The sequence below is a fragment of the Antennarius striatus genome, chromosome 14 (genome assembly GCF_040054535.1).
Source record: "Antennarius striatus isolate MH-2024 chromosome 14, ASM4005453v1, whole genome shotgun sequence".
NCBI classification, from domain to species: domain Eukaryota; kingdom Metazoa; phylum Chordata; class Actinopteri; order Lophiiformes; family Antennariidae; genus Antennarius; species Antennarius striatus.
Window position 1 is genome coordinate 20,197,200 of NC_090789.1, and position 26,953 is coordinate 20,224,152.

The following is a 26,953-nucleotide window of genomic DNA, read 5'->3' on the forward strand; positions in this document are numbered from 1 at the left end:
CTGTTTCATTCACCCTACTGGTGTGTGTACGGGTCTGATTCCATTCTGTTCCATTCACCCTACTGGTGTGTGTACGGGTCTGATTCCATTCTGTTCCATTCACCCTACTGGTGTGTGTACGGGTCTGATTCCATCCTGCTCCATTCACCCTACTGGTGTGTGTACGGGTCTGATTCCATTCTGTTCCATTCACCCTACTGGTGTGTGTACGGGTCTGATTCCATTCTGCTCCATTCACCCTACTGCTGTGTGTACGGGTCTGATTCCATTCTGTTTCATTCACCCTACTGGTGTGTGTACGGGTCTGATTCCATTCTGTTCCATTCACCCTACTGGTGTGTGTACGGGTCTGATTCCATTCTGTTTCATTCACCCTACTGGTGTGTGTACGGGTCTGATTCCATTCTGCTCCATTCACCCTACTGGTGTGTGTACGGGTCTGATTCCATTCTGTTTCATTCACCCTACTGGTGTGTGTACGGGTCTGATTCCATTCTGTTCCATTCACCCTACTGGTGTGTGTACGGGTCTGATTCCATTCTGTTCCATTCACCCTACTGGTGTGTGTACGGGTCTGATTCCATTCTGTTCCATTCACCCTACTGGTGTGTGTACGGGTCTGATTCCATCCTGCTCCATTCACCCTACTGGTGTGTGTACGGGTCTGATTCCATTCTGTTCCATTCACCCTACTGGTGTGTGTACGGGTCTGATTCCATTCTGTTTGCCCAAGCTGCATAAACATCTCATTATGACTAATGAACAACACACACACACACACACACACACACACACATACACACACACACACACACACACACATACACACACACACACACACACACACACACACACACACACACACACACACACACTAATGCTGCTGTAGCGGAGTGTGTGTGTGTGTGTGTGTGTGTGTGTGTGTGTGTGTGTGTGAACCATTCACTGCTAACCCAGTTCTAATCCCCCACAATGCATCCTCTGCTCCTGGAGGGGCAGGAGGGGTTGTTTGAGAGCAGTTGGGGCGATGGGGTGATGGGGGGGTGCCAGCCTGCGCCGGGGGAGTCGCTGCTCCACTTACTTTACAAACTGTAAATCTCATTAAGTGTGACACTAAAGATTAGTTGGGGGGGAGCAAAGTGGAGGAGAATGAACCCACAGAGGGGGGTGGGGGGTGGGGGCCCTGGCTTTGTTTGCCGTCATTAATTCATTGCAGCAGCTGGGGGGGGGGGGGGGGGCTCCGAGCCGCTGATCAGAGGAGCTGGTATGACAGGCGAACAGGTGCCCCCCTCCCTCTACAAACACATTCCCCTTTAACTCTCCTCGGGTCTTCATTGAGGTGTGTGTGTGTGTGTGTGTGTGTGTGTGTGTGTGTGTGTGTGTGTGTGTGTGTGTGTGTGTGTGTGTGTGTGTGTGTGTGTGTGTGACCATCTGTGTGCTGACAGCGTCCAGCCAGCAGTGATTCATGTGCCCTGACACGCGTGAGCGTCACGTGTTCACCGTCAGGAGTGTCTCTGGTCTCCACTCAGAGACAGGAGGTTTACTTTTTATTAGAATTTAAATAATCCTAGAATAATCTGAGACTAAACGACTTCTCCTGTTGGTGATTAATGGACATCTTCTCAGGATTCTGTGTTTGGTGCTGAATTCAAATCATCCCCCCCCCCCAACTGTCATCTCAGAGATTCAAATTGGTCCTGTTGATGGAGTTCGTTCAGATTAAATCATAAAAATCATTGTTGACTGTAATCTGTCAGATTATTTCTGAGCAGCACCTCGGTTGGGACGGACGGCTCCTGAACACGTTTGTTTATGTGTGTGCTCCAGTATTTATCCTGCTTCACATTCATACATGAAAAAGCTGGAACTTTGCTACATATTTAAAGTATGTACATATTAATATGTTAATTCCGACACACGCTAATTGTGAACAGAACACGGACATCTGGAGGAAGATTTTTGGGAATTAAAAATTGAAGTGAAGTATTGTGATAAAACACAAATGAAGAGGAAGCTGTAAGTAGAGCGATATTTGTGAAATTAACTTTAAATTAAATGAGTAAATGAATCAACTAACGGATCGATTGATCGATCGATTGATGAAATCGATCGATTTCATGCTGAACGAATGAAATAAAAACACAAGAGAAAAGGGGCTTTAAGTGTTACACCACGTTTATGCTGCCCCATAAGGTCTGTTCACCGCTGCGTGACATGGTCTCTGGGCTGGACATGATGAAGAGGAGCTAAACTGATGAGAACAGAACGACAGTCTGTCAGGTCTTTATTGATCTCACAGCAACAACAGATGAGAGAAGGAAGGTGATCTCAGGTTAAAGAACGTAGTGTGGGGTTAGAAACGTCTCTGGGGGTGTCCAGAGGGTCTGAACAGAGAGAAGCATCATAAAAACAGGAGATATGTTCAAGGTCACTGATCAACAGGATCAAATAAAAACCGGACACCCCCCCCCCCCCGTCCCCTGAGTGGAGGGTCGTTTGTTTGAGAGTTTGTTATCAGAATTCTTGAGATTCATTCTCTAACATAATATTGTGGAGGAGTTTCAGTTTGAGTGTCGATCAGAGAGTGGTTGTCACATCTCCAGCTCTGATGGATTAATTTCCTCCTGGGGGGTCTAGAGGCTAAGCCCAGCTCTAATCCATTGAGGTGTTCCACCACACTGACCTGAATGACGCGCTGATGTCACTTCCTGCTCATCAAAAGTCAGACACGCCCCTTTATGTTTGATGTCTGTTTGATGTCGTTAAGTTTCTAATTAATCCTCCAATAGTTAACATCAACTAGTAAAAGATTCAGAGTTCAGCGTTAGCGTCGGTTAATGCTTCCTGACAGAAACCTGACCCGGAAACATTGGTTCCTACATCATTTAGTTCCTACAGGAGGACAACATTGGTTCCTACATCATTTAGTTCCTACTGGAGGACAACATTGGTTCCTACATCAATTAGTTCCTACAGGAGGACAACATTGGTTCCTACATCAATTAGTTCCTACAGGAGGACAACATTGGTTCCTACATCATTTAGTTCCTACAGGAGGACAACATTGGTTCCTACATCATTTAGTTCCTACAGGAGGACAACATTGGTTCCTCCATCATTTAGTTCCTACAGGAGGACAACATTGGTTCCTCCATCATTTAGTTCCTACAGGAGGACAACATTGGTTCCTACATCATTTAGTTCCTACAGGAGGACAACATTGGTTCCTACATCATTTAGTTCCTACAGGAGGACAACATTGGTTCCTCCATCATTTAGTTCCTACAGGAGGACAACATTGGTTCCTACATCAATTAGTTCCTACAGGAGGACAACATTGGTTCCTACATCATTTAGTTCCTACAGGAGGACAACATTGGTTCCTCCATCATTTAGTTCCTACAGGAGGACAACATTGGTTCCTCCATCATTTAGTTCCTACAGGAGGACAACATTGGTTCCTACATCATTTAGTTCCTACAGGAGGACAACATTGGTTCCTACATCATTTAGTTCCTACTGGAGGACAACATTGGTTCCTACATCATTTAGTTCCTACTGGAGGACAACATTGGTTCCTACATCATTTAGTTCCTACAGGACAACATTGGTTCCTACATCATTTAGTTCCTACAGGAGGACAACATTGGTTCCTACATCATTTAGTTCCTACAGGAGGACAACATTGGTTCCTACATCATTTAGTTCCTACAGGAGGACAACATTGGTTCCTACATCATTTAGTTCCTACAGGAGGACAACATTGGTTCCTACATCATTTAGTTCCTACAGGAGGACAGCATTGGTTCCTACATCATTTAGTTCCTACTGGAGGACAACATTGGTTCCTACATCATTTAGTTCCTACTGGAGGACAACATTGGTTCCTACATCATTTAGTTCCTACAGGACAACATTGGTTCCTACATCATTTAGTTCCTACAGGAGGACAACATTGGTTCCTACATCATTTAGTTCCTACAGGAGGACAACATTGGTTCCTACATCATTTAGTTCCTACAGGAGGACAACATTGGTTCCTACAACAGGAAAGACCAAACGACCACAGGAAGTGACATCAGAGCAAACGGTTCACTGAGCCTGAGATCAGCTGAGTCATGTTAACATGACTGGTGAAACCTCAATCCACGGGGTGTTGATGTTACGTTTTACAGACTGTTAGCATGAGGCTAAACCCTTTAGCACGTTGGTGTGATTGGCCCTTATCCAGGATCCTGAAGCCTAATTAGAACTTCTTCCTCATCTTCATCTCCCTCATCATGGCCAGGACAGAAAACTGAATGTTTTCATATTGAGTTTGAATATGAAACTGTTTAGAGCCTAGGCTCACAGAGTGTACCATTAACCTAAAATATAATTCTTTTTTTACTTTTTAATTTCATATACTGATTTCCCTTGAAGGGAAATTGGTAGCACACTAGTAATCAAATACATATTAGACATGTTTATTCATTTTGTTATTGGACAGATGTGTACAGACGTGTAATTAGTAATAAATCTATATTAATACGGTGATCCAGATCAAAACAAGCATCTGTTGGAGTTGAGCTTTAGCAGTTAACAATAACATTAGACACACACACACACACACACACACACACACACACACACACACACACACACACACACACACACACACACACACACACATGAAATGCAGGGATTCTCTTGTTTGTTTTAGTTTCAGAAACAGAAAATTCCAGGAAAATAGACCCAGACTGAAAAATATATGAAATGAAATGTGTTGGTGATCAATCTTTTTTTATTTCAACTTAATTTGTGGATTTTAGTAATGAAATGGAAAATCTCCAACGGACATCTTACCAGCCTTTATTCACTGTGTTGATAATGACATGAAGGTTAATGGTTCATTTATTTAGGGCGGCTTTTCTTCAGTCCTCTCTCTATATTGTTAAACTCCTATTCTTTCCTCTTTCTGCTCCTTCTGTTTCCTTTTTCTGGAGCTTTCCTGAAGTTTCTGTCAGACACACATTGTGCTCAAAGCTCTCACTCTTCACACAGCGTTGTGCTTTTCTGCTCTTCTGATTGGAATCTTCTGAATAGTCAGAGATCCTGGATCTCATCTCAGATCTTTTGTCTTCCCACACAAATGACACGGTGGTGTCCCGATGGACCTGGATGAGGACCTGGAATCGGATCGTTTTATTTAACTTTTTCCTTGTTACAAAAGCAGATTGAACCCCATTCTGTGTATTCAGAGAGGAAACGAACATCACCTGCCCTCTCAACGCGTTTCCTCCTCCAGTCACTGATGCACACGGTTCACGGAACAACATGGATTCTGATGCATGTGTTGAGATTTGATTTATTGCCTCCTCTTCAGCTGGTGGCAGTAGCGGAGCATCAACAAGAACACCTGCCTGTTCAGCAGAACGCAGCAAGTTAATTATAAGAACAAATGAAAACAAAGCGCGGCTCCAGTAGAGGATACGTTTGGATCATTTTCATGAATCCAATGAAAGTGAACCGGGTCTGATGATGGGACCAGTGGGGGGCGCTGTCATCGACAGCCAGGTGGGAAACCAACCTTGGATTGGTTGGTCCTCATCTAGTTTATCTGGTATTAAACTTTGATGATGCACAAATTCATAAAGCAAGAGTAAAAGTAAGGTTTGACCAATTTTGATTTTTCTGTCTTGTCAAGAGTTTTGTAGATCTTTAATCGATAAAGGCGGTCTGAGGGGAACATTGGATTTATGTACTTACGGCATATTTGACATATTTGGGGCATTTTACAACAAATCTGACAAAGAGTCACTTTATTTATTTGTATTTTCTCCTTCCTCCTGGAAGTTTTCTCTTTAGCTGACTTTACCAGGTGGTCACGTGTCTGCAGTGTGTTATGACCAGAGTTCAATCAGTGTGTTTTGGGACTACTTGAAGTTTTTCTCCACTTATTTAGTCAATTCTGTCAAAACTATGGAAATAGCTTGTTTTTAAATTCAGTATTACAGTATTTTCCACACTATACAGTATTACAGTATTTTTCCACACTAATATATACATTATCACTTTCTGAAATATTGTAACTTCCATATTTCTTTTTTGATGGAACTGAAATTTGTTTTATCCATATCTGCTAATTTTCACATCCTTGGTCACACCACCGTCTAGTCCATTGGTTCTTAACCTGGGTTCGGTCGGACCCCAGGGGTTCGGGTGTTGGTCTCAGGAGGTGGAGGTCAAGACAAAACACCCGACATGATGTGTCGGGTGTTTTTACCGAACAAACACAAATCACTGTACGTTTGACCCATGGTGTCAATTGTCAATTGACACCATGGGTCAAATTGGTGATGACACATGACGCTACATCATTAGCCTACCTGTGCTACAGGGGATTTTGCGCACTCAGTAGTGGATTTCTGCCTTCATGATGGTACGTCTTCTGATTGATTTCTTAATATTTTAATTCATAGTAACTATGTGGATCAAAAACAGAAAGTGGTCAGACGAACACGTGTAACCTGAATGTACCTGTACTGTATAACAGAACGTGATGGGAGTCAGGGTTCTGCAGGATCTGAATGTCAAGGTGAACACCTCTAGTCACATTGAACCCACATTTAGTTTTGAACAGCTTTAACATGTCTATCAGACACATTTACTGAACTGAATGTCCCACCATAAAGAGTTTTACTGTACTTTATAATACATGTAAATGTGTTAGTTGTGTTTTACTGGTACCAGTTTACCTCTGTCACACTTCTTGGTAGATCTCATTGGGCAGAACTGTTTCGTTTGCTGTCGCTGTGTTTCGTGGAGATGCTCAGATTCTCGTCTCCTCCTTCGCGTCTGTCTGAGGCTGCGGGCAAATAAATCAACATTAAAAATGAAAACGGGGGTGACAGTGTCCCGGTGGTAGAACGGGTCGCCCACTGATCACAAGGTCGGGGATTCGATTCCCGTTCCCGCCCAAAAACACCTGGAGTGAGAGCTGACGGGGGGGGGGGGTCAGCTCTCCTGCACTGCCGAGGCGTCCTTGAGCAAGACGTCGTCCCCCTTTACAAGCTGCTCATTTGGGGCGCACCAGGAAGGAGCTGCACACCTGTGTGTGTGTGTGTGTGTGTGTGTGTGTGTGTGTGTGTGTGTGTGTGACTAATATATGAATGCGTTAGATTGAAGAATGACCACTAGAGTGTGTTCGTAGGTTATTAATTTTCTTAACAAAATACAAAAAATAAATAAAAAATCACCACCATCATACAAATGACCTCCAACTGTAGGGGGTAAAAACTGCCCCTTTTGCCACCTCTGCATGGTAGGTATAGGCATGGTAAATACGACCTTCTACTAACATGCAGTCAGACGTTTGAACGGCTCTCATTGGGTTAAACCCTGGAAGCCCCCCCCCCCCCCCCGTGTTGCTGCTATTGATAGATAGATAGATATATACTTTAATGATCCCAGGGTAAATTCAGGGTTGATTTTGGTTGATTGGTTGATTTTGTTTCTGTCTGCATGTGACCGTGTGGACCAGGTTATACATTTTACATTTTAAATATTTCTCTTCTCTCCATTTGGTACTTCCTACTCTCTCCATGTCTAACTTTACACTCATCTTAGTTCTATTTGTTCTATTTGTTCTATTTGTTCTATTTATTCTATTTGTTCTATTTGTTCTATTTATTCTATTTGTTCTATTTGTTCTATTCCATTGTGTTTTTATAATATATCTTCTGGGCAGCTGAATCCTTTCCTTCTCATGTCAGGAATCTTGTCTGCTTCATGGAGGCTTTTTATTTTTCTCCATTTGAAGGTTGACAGAATTCATCCGTCAGCAGCTCCACAGAATTGAAGCTCATTGTTTCACCAAAGCCTTAAAAAACAGTGATATGAAAGATTTTTTTTTTAGAACTATTAATCAATTAAAATATATACAAAATAATGTAAATTAAATGTATAACATCTGCTTGGAATGATGGTAAATTAATGACCAGATGCTTAAATGTTTTGAGGGAAGGACTGCTGAACAGAGAAGCAGTGAAATGTATTTTGACTGATTTGACAACATCTGGAAATGTCAAAAAATAACAGATATTTGAGATGAAATGAAATCGACTTATAGGGAAATTATTTGTACACAAGGAGCTGAATTTTAAAAAATGTGGAAGTTGAACTCATAGTTTTGAGAATTTCAATGAAATGTTCATAATTGCAAACAAGCATGAGATGAAAATTAGAAAATAAAAGCATTGACCTCAAGAAACTCCCACGTCCTACAAATGTCATGTTTGTAACGGTTCCCTCCATCAAAAACACCCTTCAGTACCAAATATAACATCACTAATCAAACGTTCATTCACTGTGAGAACCGTTGAGCTTCAGAAACGTCCACAAATACATCAAATTAAACTTTTAGTGAACACAGAATTAAATTATTCTGCAGACATCTGAACACACACAAAGACTGTCCTGTTTTCCCTGCCGGGGGGCAACCGACTGGCTGTCTGGCTGCTATCTGTGCGGCCTGTGATGGCCATGGGGGGGGACATGTTTACCAGATGCCCCATTCCCTCAGGTGAGCACACAGCTGGCAGCGCCAGGACCCAGGAAATACACTGGCCCCCAGCCTGAGATGTGCTGGATGATGCTGAACCTGAGAGCAGCCCAGATAAACACACACACACACACACACACACACACACACACACACACACACACACATATAATACAGAGTTTCATTGAAAAAATTGCAGTCTGGATCAAATGTTTTCAACCCCAAAATAATACATACTACAAATAATATTAACAATAAATAAATACTATTAAATAGTACATGATGCTATTTAATAGCATTACCTTACTCATGAATTCATGAGTTAATGTTATAAACTGTTATAAATATGCATTGCCCCCCCCCCCACCACCACCACACACTGCAGCTTTTATGGTTTCTGGGGTAGCAGGACTTTTTTTTTTTTTTTTTTTTTGTCTAAATACTGAAAGTATTCAACAAAGAAAAACACAGGTTTCCACACGACAGAGGCTGTTGTAGAAGGAAACCAGGGATATAATATTGATAATATTGATATAATATTTACTATAATGTTCTTATAGTAAAGGATCCACCAGTCATTCCAGAGCAGTTAGATGAGAGTTATAAATAAGTAAATAACTGGAGGGACGGCTCAACCAATAGGAGCCAACGAGTCATTTTATTACAGACGCGTCTGGTCTATATAATGTAGTTTTATTGCCTATTTAATTAATGCTAAACGGATCTAAGAGGCAAATATTGTTTTTAATTAGGTCCATGTTCCACACCTATCAGAATTCAGTTTGTCAGTTTTAATTAATTTGCATGATTAATGCATAACATTTAGACTTCCACATAAACCATATTTATGCAGTGATATTAAATTTACACACTGAACAAATAAGTCAAACACGTAAAATAAAAAATCTTCAATAAAATTAAAAATACGCTGACAGACTGTTTTCTGTCACCACCTGGTCTCCGGCAGAGGTTATCAATCCGGGTTACCTTCTGGTAGTGTGTTTTATTGTCACACACCCTCCTCCATTATTCCCTCTCACACACACACACACACACACACACACACACACACACACACACACACACACACACACACACACACACACACACACACACACACACACACACACACACACACACACACTCCGTCCTCCAGCTCTAGAAGTCAAAACTTTCTCTCACAAATGTTTGAAATGACTTTAACTAGAGTAAATACCTTCACATCATCCTCCAACAGCTGGTTTGTTAACATACAGGTGGTTTAATGCTGCTGCACTGATTAATTAATAGTAACAATTAATTGTCTTATTTAATGTGTACAGCTAGAAAAATGTGCAGAGACAATTTCTGAGTGACTGGAGAGGAAACATTTCAAGTGTGTGTTCTCTTTCTCTGAGGAGTGTGTGTGTTCTCCTTTCTGTGTGGAGTGTGTGTGTGTGTGTGTGTGTGTGTTCTCTTTCTGTGTGGAGTGTGTGTGTTCTCCTTTCTGTGTGGAGTGTGTGTGTTCTCCTTTCTGTTTGGAGTGTGTGTGTTCTCCTTTCTGTGTGGAGTGTGTGTGTTCTCCTTTCTCTGTGGAGTGTGTGTGTTCTCCTTTCTGTGTGGAGTGTGTGTGTTCTCCTTTCTGTGTGGCGTGTGTGTGTGTGTTCTCCTTTCTGTGTGGAGTGTGTGTGTGTTCTCCTTTCTGTGTGGAGTGTGTGTGTGTGTTCTCCTTTCTGTGTGGAGTGTGTGTGTTCTCCTGTGTGTTCTGTCTGGTCTCCTCTCTCCACCTCCATAAACACACGCTTCAAGTGAAGTGATAAGACCTAAATTGCCCGTAGGTGTGTGTGTGTGTGTGTGTGTGTGTGTGTGTGTGTGTCTGTGTCTGTGTCTGTGTGTCTGTGAGTCTCTCTGTGTGTGTGTGTGTGTGTGTGTGTGTGTGTGTGTGTGTGTGTGTGTGTGTGTGTGTGTGTGTGTGTGTGTGTGTAGGTAGTTGTCTTTCTTGTGGCTTTGCGATGCACCGGCGATGCGTTCGGAGTGTTCCCCTGTCGTCTTGAAGATGTAAAATGCTGTCAGCAGGATGAACTGGTGAAGTGTTGATGTGATCAGTACTCTACACTATATATAAATTAATGCTGGGGGGGGGGGGGCATTCTGAAACCACATTAAAAATTCCCCAAAGGGTTCCTGCAGTTCAAAAACACTTCTTGTTACTGTTTGGTTAACACCAGCATCAACTTGTCATAATTACTGTGACATATGAAGGTCATTGGTCAAAAATGAAGTAAACTTAATAGGATGATCTACATTAAGGGGTAGGAACATTCAGATTGGTTAAATGTGGTCAGTAGGTGAGACCAAACATCGTTCCTGGTCTTGAATAAACCAGAGTCTCTTCTGAACCAGACATTCACACTGGGTTCTCATGACAAATGGTTTTACTAGTTGCAGTTTTCTTGAGAAATATTCATATTTAATTGATTCCATAACAAAAGACCCAATGTGATATAAGCTCCAGAGCAAAGGTCAACATGAAACCATCAATTAATTAAATTAATAGATGACAATGCCCCTCTGAGGGCTTTATAATATGTACAGATTAACACTCTCTACCCTCAGACCCACGAGGTAGAGGTAGAGGTAGAGGTAGAGGTAGAGGTAGAGGTAGAGGTAGTGGTAGAGTTAGAGGTTGAGGTGGAGGTAGGGGTAGTGGTAGAGGTAGAGGTAGAAGGTAGAGGTAGAGGTAGAGGTAGAGGTAGTGGTAGAGGTAGAGGTAGTGGTAGTGGTAGAGTTAGAGGTTGAGGTGGAGGTAGGGGTAGAAGGTAGAGGTAGTGGTAGAGGTAGAGGTAGTGGTAGAGGTAGAGGTGGAGGTAGGGGTAGTGGTAGGGGTAGAGGTAGAGGTAGAGGTAGTGGTAGAGGTAGAGGTAGTGGTAGAGGTGGAGGTAGGGGTAGTGGTAGGGGTAGAGGTAGTGGTAGAGGTAGAGGTAGTGGTAGAGATAGTGGTAGAAGGTAGAGGTAGAGGTAGGGGTAGTGGTAGAGGTAGTGGTAGAGGTAGAGGTAGTGGTAGAGATAGTGGTAGAAGGTAGAGGTAGTGGTAGAGGTAGAGGTAGTGGTAGAGATAGTGGTAGAAGGTAGAGGTAGTGGTAGAGGTAGAGGTAGTGGTAGAGGTAGTGGTAGAGGTAGTGGTAGAGTTGGTGGTAGAGGTAGTGGTAGTGGTAGAGGTAGAGGTAGTGGTAGAGGTAGAGGTAGTGGTAGAGGTAGTGGTAGAGTTGGTGGTAGAGGTAGTGGTAGTGGTAGAGGTAGAGGTAAAGGTAGTGGTAGTGGTAGAGGTAGTGGTAGAGGTAGAGGTAGTGGTAGTGGTAGAGGTAGTGGTAGAGGTAGTGGTAGAGGTTAGGTAGTGGTAGAGGTAGAGGTGGAGGTAGGGGTAGTGGTAGGGGTAGAGGTAGTGGTAGAGGTAGAGGTAGTGGTAGAGATAGTGGTAGAAGGTAGAGGTAGTGGTAGAGGTAGAGGTAGTGGTAGAGATAGTGGTAGAAGGTAGAGGTAGTGGTAGAGGTAGAGGTAGTGGTAGAGGTAGAGGTAGTGGTAGAGGTAGTGGTAGAGTTGGTGGTAGAGGTAGTGGTAGTGGTAGAGGTAGAGGTAGTGGTAGAGGTAGAGGTAGTGGTAGAGTTGGTGGTAGAGGTAGTGGTAGTGGTAGAGGTAGAGGTAGAGGTAGGGGTAGTGGTAGAGGTAGTGGTAGAGGTAGAGGTAGTGGTAGAGATAGTGGTAGAAGGTAGAGGTAGTGGTAGAGGTAGAGGTAGTGGTAGAGATAGTGGTAGAAGGTAGAGGTAGTGGTAGAGGTAGTGGTAGAGGTAGAGGTAGTGGTAGAGGTAGTGGTAGAGTTGGTGGTAGAGGTAGTGGTAGTGGTAGAGGTAGAGGTAGTGGTAGAGGTAGAGGTAGTGGTAGAGGTAGTGGTAGAGTTGGTGGTAGAGGTAGTGGTAGTGGTAGAGGTAGAGGTAGAGGTAGTGGTAGTGGTAGAGGTAGAGGTAGTGGTAGAGGTAGTGGTAGAGGTAGAGGTAGTGGTAGAGGTAGTGGTAGAGGTAGTGGTAGAGTTGGTGGTAGAGGTAGTGGTAGTGGTAGAGGTAGAGGTAGTGCTAGAGGTAGAGGTAGTGGTAGAGTTGGTGGTAGAGGTAGTGGTAGTGGTAGAGGTAGAGGTAGAGGTAGAGGTAGGGGTAGTGGTAGAAGTAGTGGTAGAGGTAGAGGTAGTGGTAGAGATAGTGGTAGAAGGTAGAGGTAGTGGTAGAGGTAGAGGTAGTGGTAGAGATAGTGGTAGAAGGTAGAGGTAGTGGTAGAGGTAGTGGTAGAGGTAGAGGTAGAGGTAGTGGTAGTGGTAGAGGTAGAGGTAGTGGTAGAGGTAGAGGTAGTGGTAGAGGTAGTGGTAGAGTTGGTGGTAGAGGTAGTGGTAGTGGTAGACGTAGAGGTAGAGGTAGTGGTAGTGGTAGAGGTAGTGGTAGAGATAGAGGTAGTGGTAGAGGTAGAGGTAGTGGTAGAGGTAGTGGTAGAGGTAGAGGTAGAGGTAGGGGTAGTGGTAGTGGTAGTGGTAGAGGTAAAGGTAGAGGTAGTGGTGGAGGTAGAGGTAGTGGTGGAGGTAGAGGTAGTGGTAGAGGTAGAGGTAGTGGTAGAGGTAGAGGTAGTGGTAGAGGTAGAGGTAGTGGTAGAGGTAGAGGTAGAGGTAGTGGTAGAGGTAGTGGTAGAGGTAGAGGTAGAGGTAGGGGTAGTGGTAGTGGTAGTGGTAGAGGTAGTTGTGGAGGTAAAGGTAGAGGTAGTGGTGGAGGTAGAGGTAGTGGTGGAGGTAGAGGTAGTGGTGGAGGTAGAGGTAGTGGTAGAGGTAGTGGTGGAGGTAGAGGTAGTGGTAGAGGTAGTGGTAGAGGTAGTGATAGTGCACCCCAAGTAACTTATAAAAGGGATGCTGCCTTGCTCAATGGCACCTCAGCAGTAGGTCATTGAGCCGGCCCTCCTCCAGTCCCCAGCCCAAGAACCAGTGGGCTGAACTTTCTGGTATGATGTTGTTGACCAGGAAGCTGGATCACAGCAGACCACGACTGTCATTGATCAAAACTAACTTGATCATTTTTTTCCCTCAGTCAGCGTCGAGTCTGATCATAAATGTGTTCTGTGTGTTATAACAGCAGACACACCTGTGGGGCTGTAACGTCTGATGTTCTCACCTCCAGTGCTCACAGACCAGCTGCACTTCTGGGGGAAACATGTCCACCTTTGTCCTTGTTAAAGTTCACCTCAGTTTAAATAATTTATCTAGACTTGTATTGTTTTCCTTAGTTATCATCCTTCAACACATGGATCTGTGTTCACTCTCCTCCTTGTGATGCCAAATCAAAGCCAGTTTTCAGTCACCTGTTGTTTTGACGTCACATTTTTTGTCAGAGTCAGCTTTGATGTCAGTTTCTTTTGAAACTTTTTTGTTTGAAATGCATTAATTCCTGTCAAGCAGTTTGAAGTAGATCAGTTGTTCTTATGATACTAGAGGAGTTTCCATTAAAAACGTGTCACCACGTGTCAGTAATGTTATATTCAGCATCCAACAGTAAAGGTGACCCTCAGTCAATGAGTTTTCCACTGATCATAAAGGTACAGAATTAACAAGAATTATCAGGAGATGCATAATGCATTTTGATGTCTGTATTTTGAGGGTATATAAGACAGCAAATGCTGCTGTGTCCAGCCTCATTCTAAAAGCATTAATCTGTCATTTACAGTAACTGATCACTACATTATGTACACACAATATTTACACTAAACTGAAAATATAAAACTATTTTGATATATGTCTGTCATGCAGAATAACAATAAACCACAGTATTGGATGTCCCACACTTCATTGGCAAACTGCTGGTGAATTAGTACATATATGTTTTTATTTAAGCTGAAACAGTCCACTGGATCATAGTACTGTACAGTCTTCTTGCCAGTTGTACTGCAGTGTTTGAACTTCAAGAAGTATCCACTCTGTTTAAAGTACCTCTTGTATTGTACTTTTTTGCATTTTATACTTTTTAAATGCTACTTGTTCTCTCAAGGAACGGTGCTTTAAACAGTAAATGTGGACCCGGTTCAGTGATCTGGGAACGGTCCAGAGTCACAATAGATGACATCATTGACGTCACGTCCCAGTCCCCGTTTCTGTGTTTGCCTTTTAATTCTGAATGTAGAAATATTTAGCATGACACATATCCAAAATGTACACACACACACACACACACACACACACACACACACACACACACACACACACACACACACACACACACACACACACACACGCACACGCACACACACACGCACACACACGCTCACACGCACACACACGATCAGCTGAATAGTTTTCACAACAGATGAATTACAGTAGGCAGAGATGTATGATGTCAAATGATTAATATTTAATATCTATTAATTAACTTTCTGTAACCGTGTATTCTACACGGGTCACAAGTTGTACATAAAACTACGAACAACCAATCAAATTTACTTTCACATCTACGGTCATTAATGAACCGTTTGTGGTGAGTCAGCAGACCTACCTACTTACCTATAGACAATACAATAGCTACACATCTGCAAAGAGGCAGTTTAAAACTACCACTGCATTCAAATAAAAACCCCGGTATCGTATCTTGATTTTAATTTTTCTGCCCACCCATTGACATAACTACCATTGTGTCCTGGACAGTATCACTGAGCTGTTCCATTGGTGACAGGAGACACCAGAGTGCTGTCAGGCAGTTTAATTTGAAGGGCCAGTCGATTGTTACTCAGACCTTATTTTCCAGACATCAATACCGGGGCCAACCAGGTAAATGTAAAAAACCCCAGCCAGACCGATCTGCTGTCACATCCTACAGGAGAAATCTGGCAATCAATGTCAAAGACGTTCACCAGGGACCTCTATAACACTAATTTCACTCATCAGCGCTAAATAGTGTTCATTGTTCATCCATCATCAATTCTTTAGTTAATTGTCTGGTCTTTACCCTGATCAGCCACTGCATGTGTTTCAGCACAGGAGTCTCACTCAGCTTTTTGCACCTTAAGCCCAAATTTGGGTCTGTCTGCAATGATGATACTGTTATTTACATGAATGCTTTTCCTATTTGGTCTGAATTTTAATGAAATAAGTAAGTTTCCTTTGATATTACTAATAATGAATGAGAAGAGACACCATTTTCATTAGTTTGATATTCATTACCCCAAAATTTAGACAATAACAAGGATAGCCCCAAATAACAAACATTGGCAATGTTAGTAGCAGTTGTTTCTACCATTTGCCACAATGACAGCTTGACATTGACGTCTCATGCTCCTCACTAGCCTCATGATGTTGTTCTGACACAATATGCTCTTCCTGAAGGCACTCCGACTTCCTGAAGTCGAGTTGTGATAATTCTAGCACGATGTGGTGGAGCATTATCATCCATGAACAGAAAGTTGGGGGTGTGCTGGCGGAATTGGGGGATGATGAAGGGTTCCATGTCTCTAAGGTAAGCACGTGCAGTGACTGAGCTTCTACAATAACCAAATCTGTTTAACTCTGGCTGGTGATGCCTGCCCAGACTGTTGCACCTCCTCCACCAAAGCGAATCCTGGGGACCATGTTGACCTCGGTGTATCGCTCACCTCACCTTCTACAGCAACGCTGACGACCATCATTTCTGTGCAAGGTGACCCGACACTCATCAGTGAACAGGACGGTGGACCACCGCTGCATTGTCCAGGTCACATGGTCTTGGGCCCAGTGCAAACATTCACGGTGGTTTCTTGGTGTCAGTGGAATCACCTGCAAAGGTCATCTGGCATTCAAGCCAGAGCGGTGGAGTAGGTTGCAAATGGTTTGTCTGGAACCCTGAATACCTCTCACATTCCGTAAACAGCTGTGTAGCAGCTGCATAACGATGTCTGAGTGCAAACGTCCTCAGGTTCTGGTGATGGTTGTGGTCTATCGCTCGAGGGCCTCCAGTCCTGGGTCTGTCACAAACTTTGCCAGTAGTTCTGTGTCGTGATGCAAGTCTGCTGATGACACTTTGAGACTCACCAAGTTCACGAGCAGCATCTGACTGCCTGCCACCAACCTGAAGGTGCGTTATGGCCAGGTGGCGCTGCCCGTCCATTAAATGACAGTGTGTTCATGGCTGTTTGAACGATGAACAGCCATGTGGGGTTTTCATACCCACAGAATGTTGAAACTGGTGCCACATTGGAAAGGGTTGTGTTTTTGTACTTTTTGGTGTTGGCCCCAATATGTAAGACACACTGTACGCAGTGAGACCAAAATACGATTGCCTCCCTATCCCAAAAATCACTAAAGTGAAGTAAACACCGTATGACACCCACTGAGTCTCTCAAAGTACCCCTACCTTATTGTAGGTAGTATGTATAACCCTGACCTTAGCCCTAACCCTAACCCTAACCATAACCATAACCATAACCATAACCATAACCATAACCCTAACCCCTTGCCCTGACCCTAGCCCTAACCCCTAACCCCTAACCATAAGCCTAACCCCTAACCATAACCCTAACCCCTAACCATAACCCTAACCCTAACCATAACCCCTGGCCCTAACCATAACCCTAACCCCTAACCCGGCCAACACTGGTTCCTACTTACACCTGAGCACTAATTGTCCCCAGGAGACCCAACACATCATTTGTCTACAGGAGGACAACCTCATCAATACAAAACTAATAACGTTTCCGTTCACGATGTCCGACTGAACAGTCTGTCGATGATCTCTCTCTCTCTCTCTCTCTCTCTCTCTCTCTCTCTCTCTCTCTCTCTCTCTCTCTCTCTGAAAAACGTCTTTTGAAAATGGACACTTCATTGATTAGAGTCATATACATTGATTAGAGTTATATATTCATGTAGATCTGTGCTATCTAACCATGTAAAGGTGCAGGCTGGAGGTTAAAAAATTGATTCACAAGTTTACCTTAAAAATATAATTTCTTTTTGTATTCCAAAAAAGTAATACAGATAGACAAGACTGAACTCTCCTCTTCCACTCCTGTCTTTTCTCTGCTTACATGGCATACGTCTTCTCTGGGTCGCTGTTTTAGTTTTCTCTTCTATATTTCTTTTCCTCTGCTCCTCAGCACACCAGTTCTCTCTAGCCATGGGTTCCTTTAATACAAAAATAATTAAAAATGTATTTGATTATTACTATGTAATCAAATGTTCATTTTCTTAACATGATTGAATGATTGACGGATTAATTGACTGATGTAAAATCTTAAATGTGTAGTGTGTGTTTCCACAGCCACATGTTGAAAACACAACACAACGAGCTGCGCAGAATTAGTGGGAGATGAGACACAGCCATTACATTGATGTTAAGATAAAACCCTAAAATATCATTCCATTCCTTTACTATGTTCAAAAATATTACAATATTAGCCTATTAAGCCGTCATTGGTGGATTTCTCAACTCCGTCTGACGGAGTTGTGGAAATGTCATGTTTTTTTCACTCTGCAGAAAAAAAACACTGTAGCTAGCTAGGTAGTCTTCTGTCTATTGATAGTTGTCTCCATAATCAATAAAAACTCATTGAATCCACCGGTTTAACAGGAAGTATAATGGAGAGATGTGTTGAGATGCTCCAGCTGTGACCACAGGAAAATTAACATTGGTCATCGAAAATATCAAAAAATGTCCAACAGACCAGATCATGTGTGGTATTGATATATTCACCACAGCCTGGAGAATGAGAAGGGGTCCTCAGGGGTATAGCTGGCCATGCTATTGCCCGATTTAATGAGGTTCATGAAAAAACCTGACGGAGTTGAAGAAACGGAGTACACAATTTTGACAGGCAAATTTGTATATAAATATATTTATTTAAGTGTCCATGGCATGAATTGTTTTGTACTTTTATAACCTTTATCTTTTATAAATGTTCTCACAATTGTAGAGGTTTTTAACGGTATTTGGGGCTGGTAAATAGTAAATACTGTGACCTCTTGCTGAGGACAAGAGAAATGACATGGGCCGTCTAACCTCTGGTCATAGATTTAAACAAATATCCCAACAAAAAGTAATTGTGTATGCTAAAACATAACATCAGTATTCACAATTCCTTTAGACTTAACTTTGTGAGTACGTCAATTATTATTAAATTCTTCATTGTTGATGTACATAAGATTTGTCAACGTGGGACATGTTTTGTCCCAACTCTCAAGAATCAGTGATGTGTGTGTGTATATATTTATATTTTTTATTTATTTATTCAGTTTATTTTCTTTTTTCCAGACATGTTATTACAACAGGTTTTACTTTCATCATTGTTGAAACATCGGCAACATCACCCGAAAAGAAAAAAAAGGGTTGACGGGTAGAAGCCATTGGCTTGTGAAGTTCCCGTCCCCTAAATCAACAACATCTCTCTCATTACATCACATTGTCAATTAATACATACTTTGTATGTCATAATTCAAATTCAGTTATTTTTATTCTGATATGCTTTTGTTTTGATCCATCCATTTAGTCCAATAGGCGTGCGTCTTTGCACACCTCTTTATCAGTTCTTGAGAAGAGTCCTAATTTTGTTAGTGTTCATTTTGTTATTCCTTTCAAGGGTTGTTTCTTGTCAAATTATTTGTTAATCGCCGTTGGAAAGACTTGCTTTGTGTGGCTGAGTAGTTGTTGTTGCTTCCTGTGCCTTCCACACTCCTAATCACTGGCGTCAGCATCACGGTTTCTGGTCTTCACATCCATACGTTTTCCCCATTTCTCCAGCTTCTCCAGCTTTTGGTTGATATCCTCCTTGAGCCGAGCATTGGACTCCTCATGCCGGTCACTCATCCTGGCTATGGCTTCATTCAGCATGATGGCCATAGCCTCCTTATACACCCTGGCTGTTGCCTCTGCTGCTCGATCAGAATCCTCTTGTGCTTTGGTCTGTTGTAATCCCATTTTTCTCAGCTTGCGGTGCAGCATGAAAACACCAAACCCCAGTGCTGTTATCCCGATTGTCATGGTGGTAAAGATGTACACATCCTCGACGTCCTGCACATCCAGTGGGGCCAGATACATAGTTTTGAAAGTATCCCAGCTGTCCAGCATGTAGCCAGCCAAGAAAGTCCCATCTGGGCAGTGGCGCTCACCAGTTCCTACAGGTCTGGTGGAAAAAATTCTGTCGATCGCATTAAGTGACCAGCTCAACAGATTCATCTTGGTTAGCAGTTTTTGTATGATGATATAGAATGATATATATATATATATATATATATATATATATATATATATATATATATATATATATATATATATATATATATATATAGTTCATCCATACACTATACTGTATCTACTAATCCTTAAAAACCAGTCGACAGAAGTTCTTTATAGTAATATTTCATATTTCAGATAATCTTTGCAGGATGCATACAAACGCACATCTCATTACCATTTTCTTCACTTTGCTTATTTTAACATATGTAGCCACATGTCAACAGGAGGAAAAATATTTTTTTCTTGAGGATTACTGAACCCTAGTCTAATGCCTAAGGACCACCCTCTTCTCTTCAGTGATAAGTCAGAAATAGAGAATATATTTCAGTACATTGTATTTTGTATAAAAGTGTGTAACAATAAAGCATTGCTAAAAAAACCGAACATGTGTTCATAAAATAAGATCAAGAAATATTTCATAATGTTGGTTTAGTGTGGTTACAGTTTAGACCAAGGACAGTAACTCATTTAAACTAGAACCAATGCAGTCACAGACTGCAACATCCCGCGACACCCCTCAATTCAAAATGTTACCCTGACCTACTGTCATAGGTGAAAGATCAAAGCTAGTGCTATGACCTACTGTATTAATCAAGCACTAGCTTTGATCTATGGTCTTACTCACACTGGCCTTCTCCCTCGTCTTTCTATCATATTTAGTTCCTGAGTGAACAAAAGTTTAAATTTGACCCTGATCTAGTTTTCTCAAGGTCAAGGTCATCCTCCCATCTTCATCCCCTTTGCTGCCTGAGTCATGTGCTTTTGGTTTCATCTTTCTATCTGAACGGTTGTGAAGACATTTGGTGGACTAACGGACGGACGAACACTGACATTACAACACGTCACCACTTTGAAGGGGAATGTAGTTATTGCACATTGGCTGACATGTACTTATCTCTCTTTCACAGATCACAAGTGTCCATGCCTCAAAGTCAGACATTGTAAAGTCAGGTAGCCCAAAATCGACACTAAAGCATCTATGGACAGAAAGCAGTAAGGAACTGTCCATCAGTAGGCTGCTGTCACAGACTCTACACGGCAAAGAGAACAGCACCGCCTTGGACCTCCGCTACGACACCCCAGAGCCATACTCTGAGCAGGACCTGTGGGACTGGCTAAGGAACTCCACAGACCTGCAGGACTCACGGCCACGCGCCAAACGGCGGCCAATGGTGAAGACAGGGAAGTTCAAGAAGATGTTTGGCTGGGGGGACTTCCACTCAAACATCAAGACAGTCAAACTCAACCTGCTGATCACCGGTAAGATTGTAGATCATGGCAACGGTACCTTCAGCGTCTACTTCCGCCACAACTCTACAGGTCAGGGAAACGTGTCGGTCAGCTTGGTCCCTCCCACCAAGATAGTGGAGTTTGACGTGGCGGCGCAGCAGTCTGTCATCGACGCCAAGGACTCCAAGTCCTTCAACTGCCGCATAGAGTATGAGAAGGTGGAGAAGGGGGCCAAGAACACTCTGTGCAACTTTGACCCATCCAAGACCTGCTACCAGGAGCAGACGCAGAGCCACGTGTCCTGGCTCTGCTCCAAACCCTTCAAGGTCATCTGCATCTTCATTTCCTTCTACAGCACCGACTACAAGCTGGTGCAGAAGGTGTGTCCGGACTACAACTACCACAGCGACACGCCCTACTTCCCGTCTGGCTGAGGTTCCACTACACTCACACACAGAATGAGGGGTGAGGGAAGAATTGGCTCTGGCTTCTACCCTGACCAGAGGAGTGTGTATGTTAGCTGTACTGTCCCTAACATGTATCTATACCAGAGTGTCAGTCATCCCAACTTTTCCTATCTAATCTTCTGTATTTTGCAGATAGCAGATTTTTTTTAAAAAACCATTTAGAATGTGGCTATACAGTACTGTAAGAAGCATAGAAGTACATAAAAAACTACAGTGCAGATTAGATCAAAAATTATATTTTGTCCCTGGTCAACAAATTGTAGATAGCAGGGTCTTATTAGATGCTTTAGCATTGTTACCATCTTTATTAAACTTTGCTTTTGTTTTGTTGTCTTTATTTTCAAACTGGATCTTAAAAACTTTGTTTTTCTCCATTAATATTTATATTTAATTTCAATAAATGCTTTAACTCTCTGGACAACAACATATGGACTATTTGCCCCAGCTGTGCAGCTCACACTTTGCAGTGTTTCCTGCATAACTGGAAAAAACAAAATCATTTGTTAAAAAGAGATTCTTCAGACATTTTTACTAAATCCAAAAGGCAGCTGAAGAGCACAGTGAATATTCAAATATGAGTTTGATGCTTTTAAACCTGTGAGATGGTCCCTGCGTCTGTAGTGAGCTAGTAGTGAAACAGACACGTTTCGGTTACCGGAGAAAGGTGTGACGCAGTGAAATAGAAAGTTTCTGCTAATGCAGCTAGATGTCAATAATTTAGTGGATGATTGATCCTCAGCTGACTGGATTCTGATGGACTAATTGATCAATGGATTGTTCATGGGAAATTGGGCTTGCTCATCGTCTCTTATTATATGAACTGTAATGTATTGAATGCTATATCTTACAATCTAATTTCTATGAATGGTTTGTATTGTACATAGTTTTTCCCGGTTGATGTTTCTGTACATTCCCCATGAGCTGTGTGTTTAGACCCTAGCTGCTGAAACCTTCTGTTCTCTCCGTTGATGCTTGTCGGTTCCTCTAACACAGAAAATGATATTGCTGCCCTAGATGTGAATTTCATGAAAAGAGAAATCCTGTACAAAATCTGTAAAACTGACCAAACACAGTATATTCAAAGTATTCGAGTTTCTTTGTTGGGGAGATGGGGGCTGGAGATGTAAATACGAATAAAAGAATAAGGTAAATTTTATCAGTTGAATGCTGGAGTTCTTTCTTTGAGTCAATGATGACGTGTTGAAGTCTGGTGACATCACTGAGTACATGTCCATTCATGTGTGTTATTGTCATAAACAGGTGGAACATTTTCCATCATCTCAATTTAAAAAAAAGTAAGGGCTCTAAGTTTAAAAAACAAAACAAAATGAGAAACACTATATAACCTCACTTCTTCTCATTTGAATTGTGAGATAGTCATGGACTCCTACGTGTCATCTGGAAGATGTATGATTCTGATTAAGACGGCACAAAAATATTCACTAATTATTCATAGTGTGGTCAATGTGTAGAATCACAGACACTAGTGAGGTAATTAGTACCTAATGATTCTGTGATAATCTCCCATAATCTTTTTTGGACAGCTCCTGATCAGGAGGCACCACACTGGATTATTGATGAGATTATTTTTTTCAACTGAATGATGTCTTAATTTTTTTTGAACCACGGTTGGTATATTTAGCCTTTAAGTTGTAAAAAGACAACATGCAGTCCAAAAACAAGTGAAAGTCTAATGAACAAACCAGTGGACAGTTTTGGACTCTGTCACTCAGAGCTGCATAGATGATGTGTTGAAGTCTGTCAAAAGAAAATCCAGTATCTGTCCTTCAGTGTCACCATCAGTGTTTGACAGGTTTTCAGTCTCATTGACAATTAAATAAAGGTTAGATGTAGACCTACGACTTTACTTCTGTTATAGAATTCAACACACACTATTGTGATGACTCTGAAATCTTGAGGCGTTATCTGACATCACCTGTCTTTTTAAACATGTCTTTGAGCGGCGCTGCGTGTTACGTTTAAGTACGGCTGACAAAACGACCAAGATGACATAAAAGTCACCCGTATTTCCAAACCGAGTCATGTCAACAGTCTGCGGATGCTCCACACTGCCTTTGCATTAAGAGAGGACAGAACACATAAGCTCCATTCCTGGCTATAAATCCATCTTGGATCTGGTGATTTTGCACCATGTGCAGCGGGGCGGGTTTCAAACTAATTGTGTGCCAGAAAGTTGGACAAGTAGAGGTGAACTTGTGTTTTGGTCCCTGGGAGATGTGGAGATTGGGATGCGAGGCTGATAGCGTCTGTTCTGGGACTCCTCAGTGGCACCTGCCATCCAATCCTCCGACTCGGCAGTTAGGATCAGCAGTCGGCTTTAAACAGATTAGGGCCTCTTGGGGGGGGGGGGTCTGCTGCCTTTAGCTGGCTCACAACTTATCAGTAATTAAAGTGGATGCCAGGTTTGTGTGTTCATTGGGGGTCCGCTGAGTGCTTTTATTCCTGTCCTCATTAAGGAGCTGCTTCCAGAAGTTTGCCCTCAATGCTGACGTGGATCAAACCAGGAGGAAACCAGTGTTTATGTTAAATACCAGCAAATAATGCTAAAGCAAAGCCTGTTAATGCTATATATAATGAGCATCAATCCAGATATTTACCCTTGGCAGCAGGGGAGGGGGGCATATTTTGATGGGATTTCCATGCGGATCCGCTGGGGATTGTTATATTTAACCCACGCATTGATGGTGAGGAGTGTTTGTGAGGTGGAACACGACGCGTGTGCACCAGCGATTCTCCACGACAGCTCTCTGGTAGGAATACAACTTTAGAACATTTGCTTTTCAAAAGCACCAGGGGCGAATTACAGCTTTGAAGATACCTACAGAGAGGTTGGTCCAGCCCCCCCCCCCCCCCCCCCCCCCCCCATAGAAAGTCCCATGAGGAAGACTGTGTTGTGATTGGAGCATTAAAACAGAAATAATGCTATGGGGGGAAAAAAGGAAGAAGCAAGAAACATACAAAAAACAAATGTGTTGATTGAAACATGCTGTAGATTATTTAAACAGTTCATTTACATTATCTATTAGTACTTCAAAGTATTAATAAAAAGGTCGTTGATCACAAAATCACTGCTACTTTCAAACCTTTGTGTTTATCATCTCAGTTCTCAAAATTAAACTTAATGTAAAAGAAGAAAAAACTGTTTGATTTTGCTCCGTTTTGGCTTTTCTTGTTTTTTTGTGAGGTTATCTCACACATTTGTCACTGAGGCTGTGAATGATATATTTTAAGAACTGTCAGTTGATACAACTTGGGCTAAAGTGTCCAACAATCATTAAACACATTAAACACTGATGTGTACTCAAATCCTTAAAAACCAAGTTCAAAGAATTAAAGGCCTTCCTGTTTCTGGTGCTTTGGGTTCCATGATAGATAGAGAGGTATATACTTTATTAATGAGAAGGTAGATCCTTCTCTAAACGGGGAAAAGACTCATTCATTCAGAAAATGCCTCATTATTAAAGAATATTTATGAATAAAGCACAACGGCACATTTCCAGTATCGGGAAATAAACCTTCTATAAACCACGATTATAAAAGACACAAGTGTGAACGGTACTCAGTACAGTGAGCTGAAATTTTATTCACAAAAAAGTGATGACATCATCATCGTGTACAGTGAGGGGGGGTGGGGGGACTCGTGCTGGTTCAGCAAAACAAGGACTGTTGTGTGTTTTTAGTTCTCTGCGAACAGAGGAAGTAAACCCATGAGAAGTGGGTCAGAGAACCCCCCCACTGGGTGATTAGACCCCCATGGGACCCCTGATGCGTCAGGAACTCCTTGTGGGATGTTGACCCAGGAACATTTACACCTCATGTTCAGGTACCGCATTATCAATACACCTGAGTTCATCACCTGTAAAATATAATTATACAATATGACTTTATACTTGTACAGTATGACTTTATAGAGTAAAATAGAGTAGAGTAGACCTTTATTGATCCCTTAAGGAGGTTCCGTCAGGGAAATTAACTTCTCCATTGCACTACACACAGCACAGTGAGTACACAAACACAGAAAAAGCACACAGAAAGCACCAGCACATTGAAAGTATTACAACACCAAATAGAAAGAGTAATGGATAACCCACCAAGAATATATAAATAGAAAATCATGAATAAGCATAGAAATAAAAAATAAACAGGTCTAATTAGGCATGGGTAGAGTGTTTGTATTGTTTTTACTGTATTGTTTGTGTCATCCAAATTATACTTATATAATCTGACTCTATACTTATACAATATGACTCTCTTCTTCTTCTTCTTTTCCTTTCAGCTTTTCCCTTCAGGGGTCGCCACAGGGAATCAATTTCCTCCATCTAGCCCTGTCCTTTGAATCCTCTTCTCTCACACCAACTACCTTCATGTCCTCTTTCATTACATCCATAAACCTCCTCTTTGGTCTTCCTCTAGGCCTCCTGCCTGGCAGTTCAAAACTCAGCATCCTTCTACCAATATATTCACTATCTCTCCTCTGGACATGTCCAAACCATCTCAGTCTGGCCTCTCTGACTTTATCTCCAGAACCTCTAACATGTGCTGTCCCTCTGATGTACTCATTCCTGATCCTATCCATCCTGGTCACTCCCAGAGAGAACCTCAGCATCTTCATCTCTGCTACCTCCAGCTCTGTCTCCTGTCTTTTCCTCAGTGACACTGTCTCTAGACCAAACAACATCGCTGGTCTCACCACAGTTTTGTACACCTTTACTTTCATTTTAGCTGAAACTCTTCTATCACACATCACACCTGACACTTTCCTCCACCCGTTCCATCCTGCCTGGACACTTATACAATATGACTCTATACTTATACAATCTGACTTTATACTTACACAATAATGACTTTATACTTATACAATCCGACTTTATACTTGTACAATCTGACTTTGTACCAGGGGTTTGAACCAGAATTTTTTGCCAATCGGTTTGTTCCTGAACCGGTTAATAACGTTCCATTTAATATAAATATGTAGGTTCCGTATTTTACGCTTAAAAGCCTTAAAATGTCTCAAAAACCAACGCTGCTCCTTCTGACATGAAGCGTCTTCTGTGTTCACTGAGTTCAGAAATCTGTAGAAATGTTTCTGTGACGTCAGTCAGATTCTCCAGACCGACCACTGTCCACCGAGAGGACGTATTACGTCACTACGTACGCCGGCAGCCATGGACCAATCAGAGAACATGACGCGAGGCTCCGTCCGGCACACCTCTGGTTGGTACCGGTATGGGGGGGATACCGGGACTGGACCGCAGGTATGCTGGTAACCACATCTGATTGGCTGAAGACCCCCGACGATGACGTCAGCAAAGAGACACGCTTACGACACAACATGTAAACTCCAGGCTATCAGTTCCGGTTGTTCCGGTTCACGTAAAGAGACCAGGGGGCTTTTTTCACGCTTCTCCATCTCTCTTGATCTATGACTCCATGCCCCC

At 42.3% G+C, this 26,953-nt stretch overlaps 1 protein-coding gene across 1 annotated transcript in view; it reads left to right on the forward strand.

The window, feature by feature from the left end:
- Positions 1-21,730, forward strand: part of nxph1 (neurexophilin 1) — a 58,639-nt gene extending 36,909 nt beyond the window's left edge. The window contains exon 2 of the mRNA XM_068333560.1: positions 20,706-21,730. Within this exon, the coding sequence (XP_068189661.1) occupies positions 20,706-21,461 (756 nt within the window). The 3' untranslated portion in view covers positions 21,462-21,730. The remainder of the gene's footprint in view (positions 1-20,705) is intronic.
- The last annotated feature ends 5,223 nt before the right edge of the window (positions 21,731-26,953 follow it).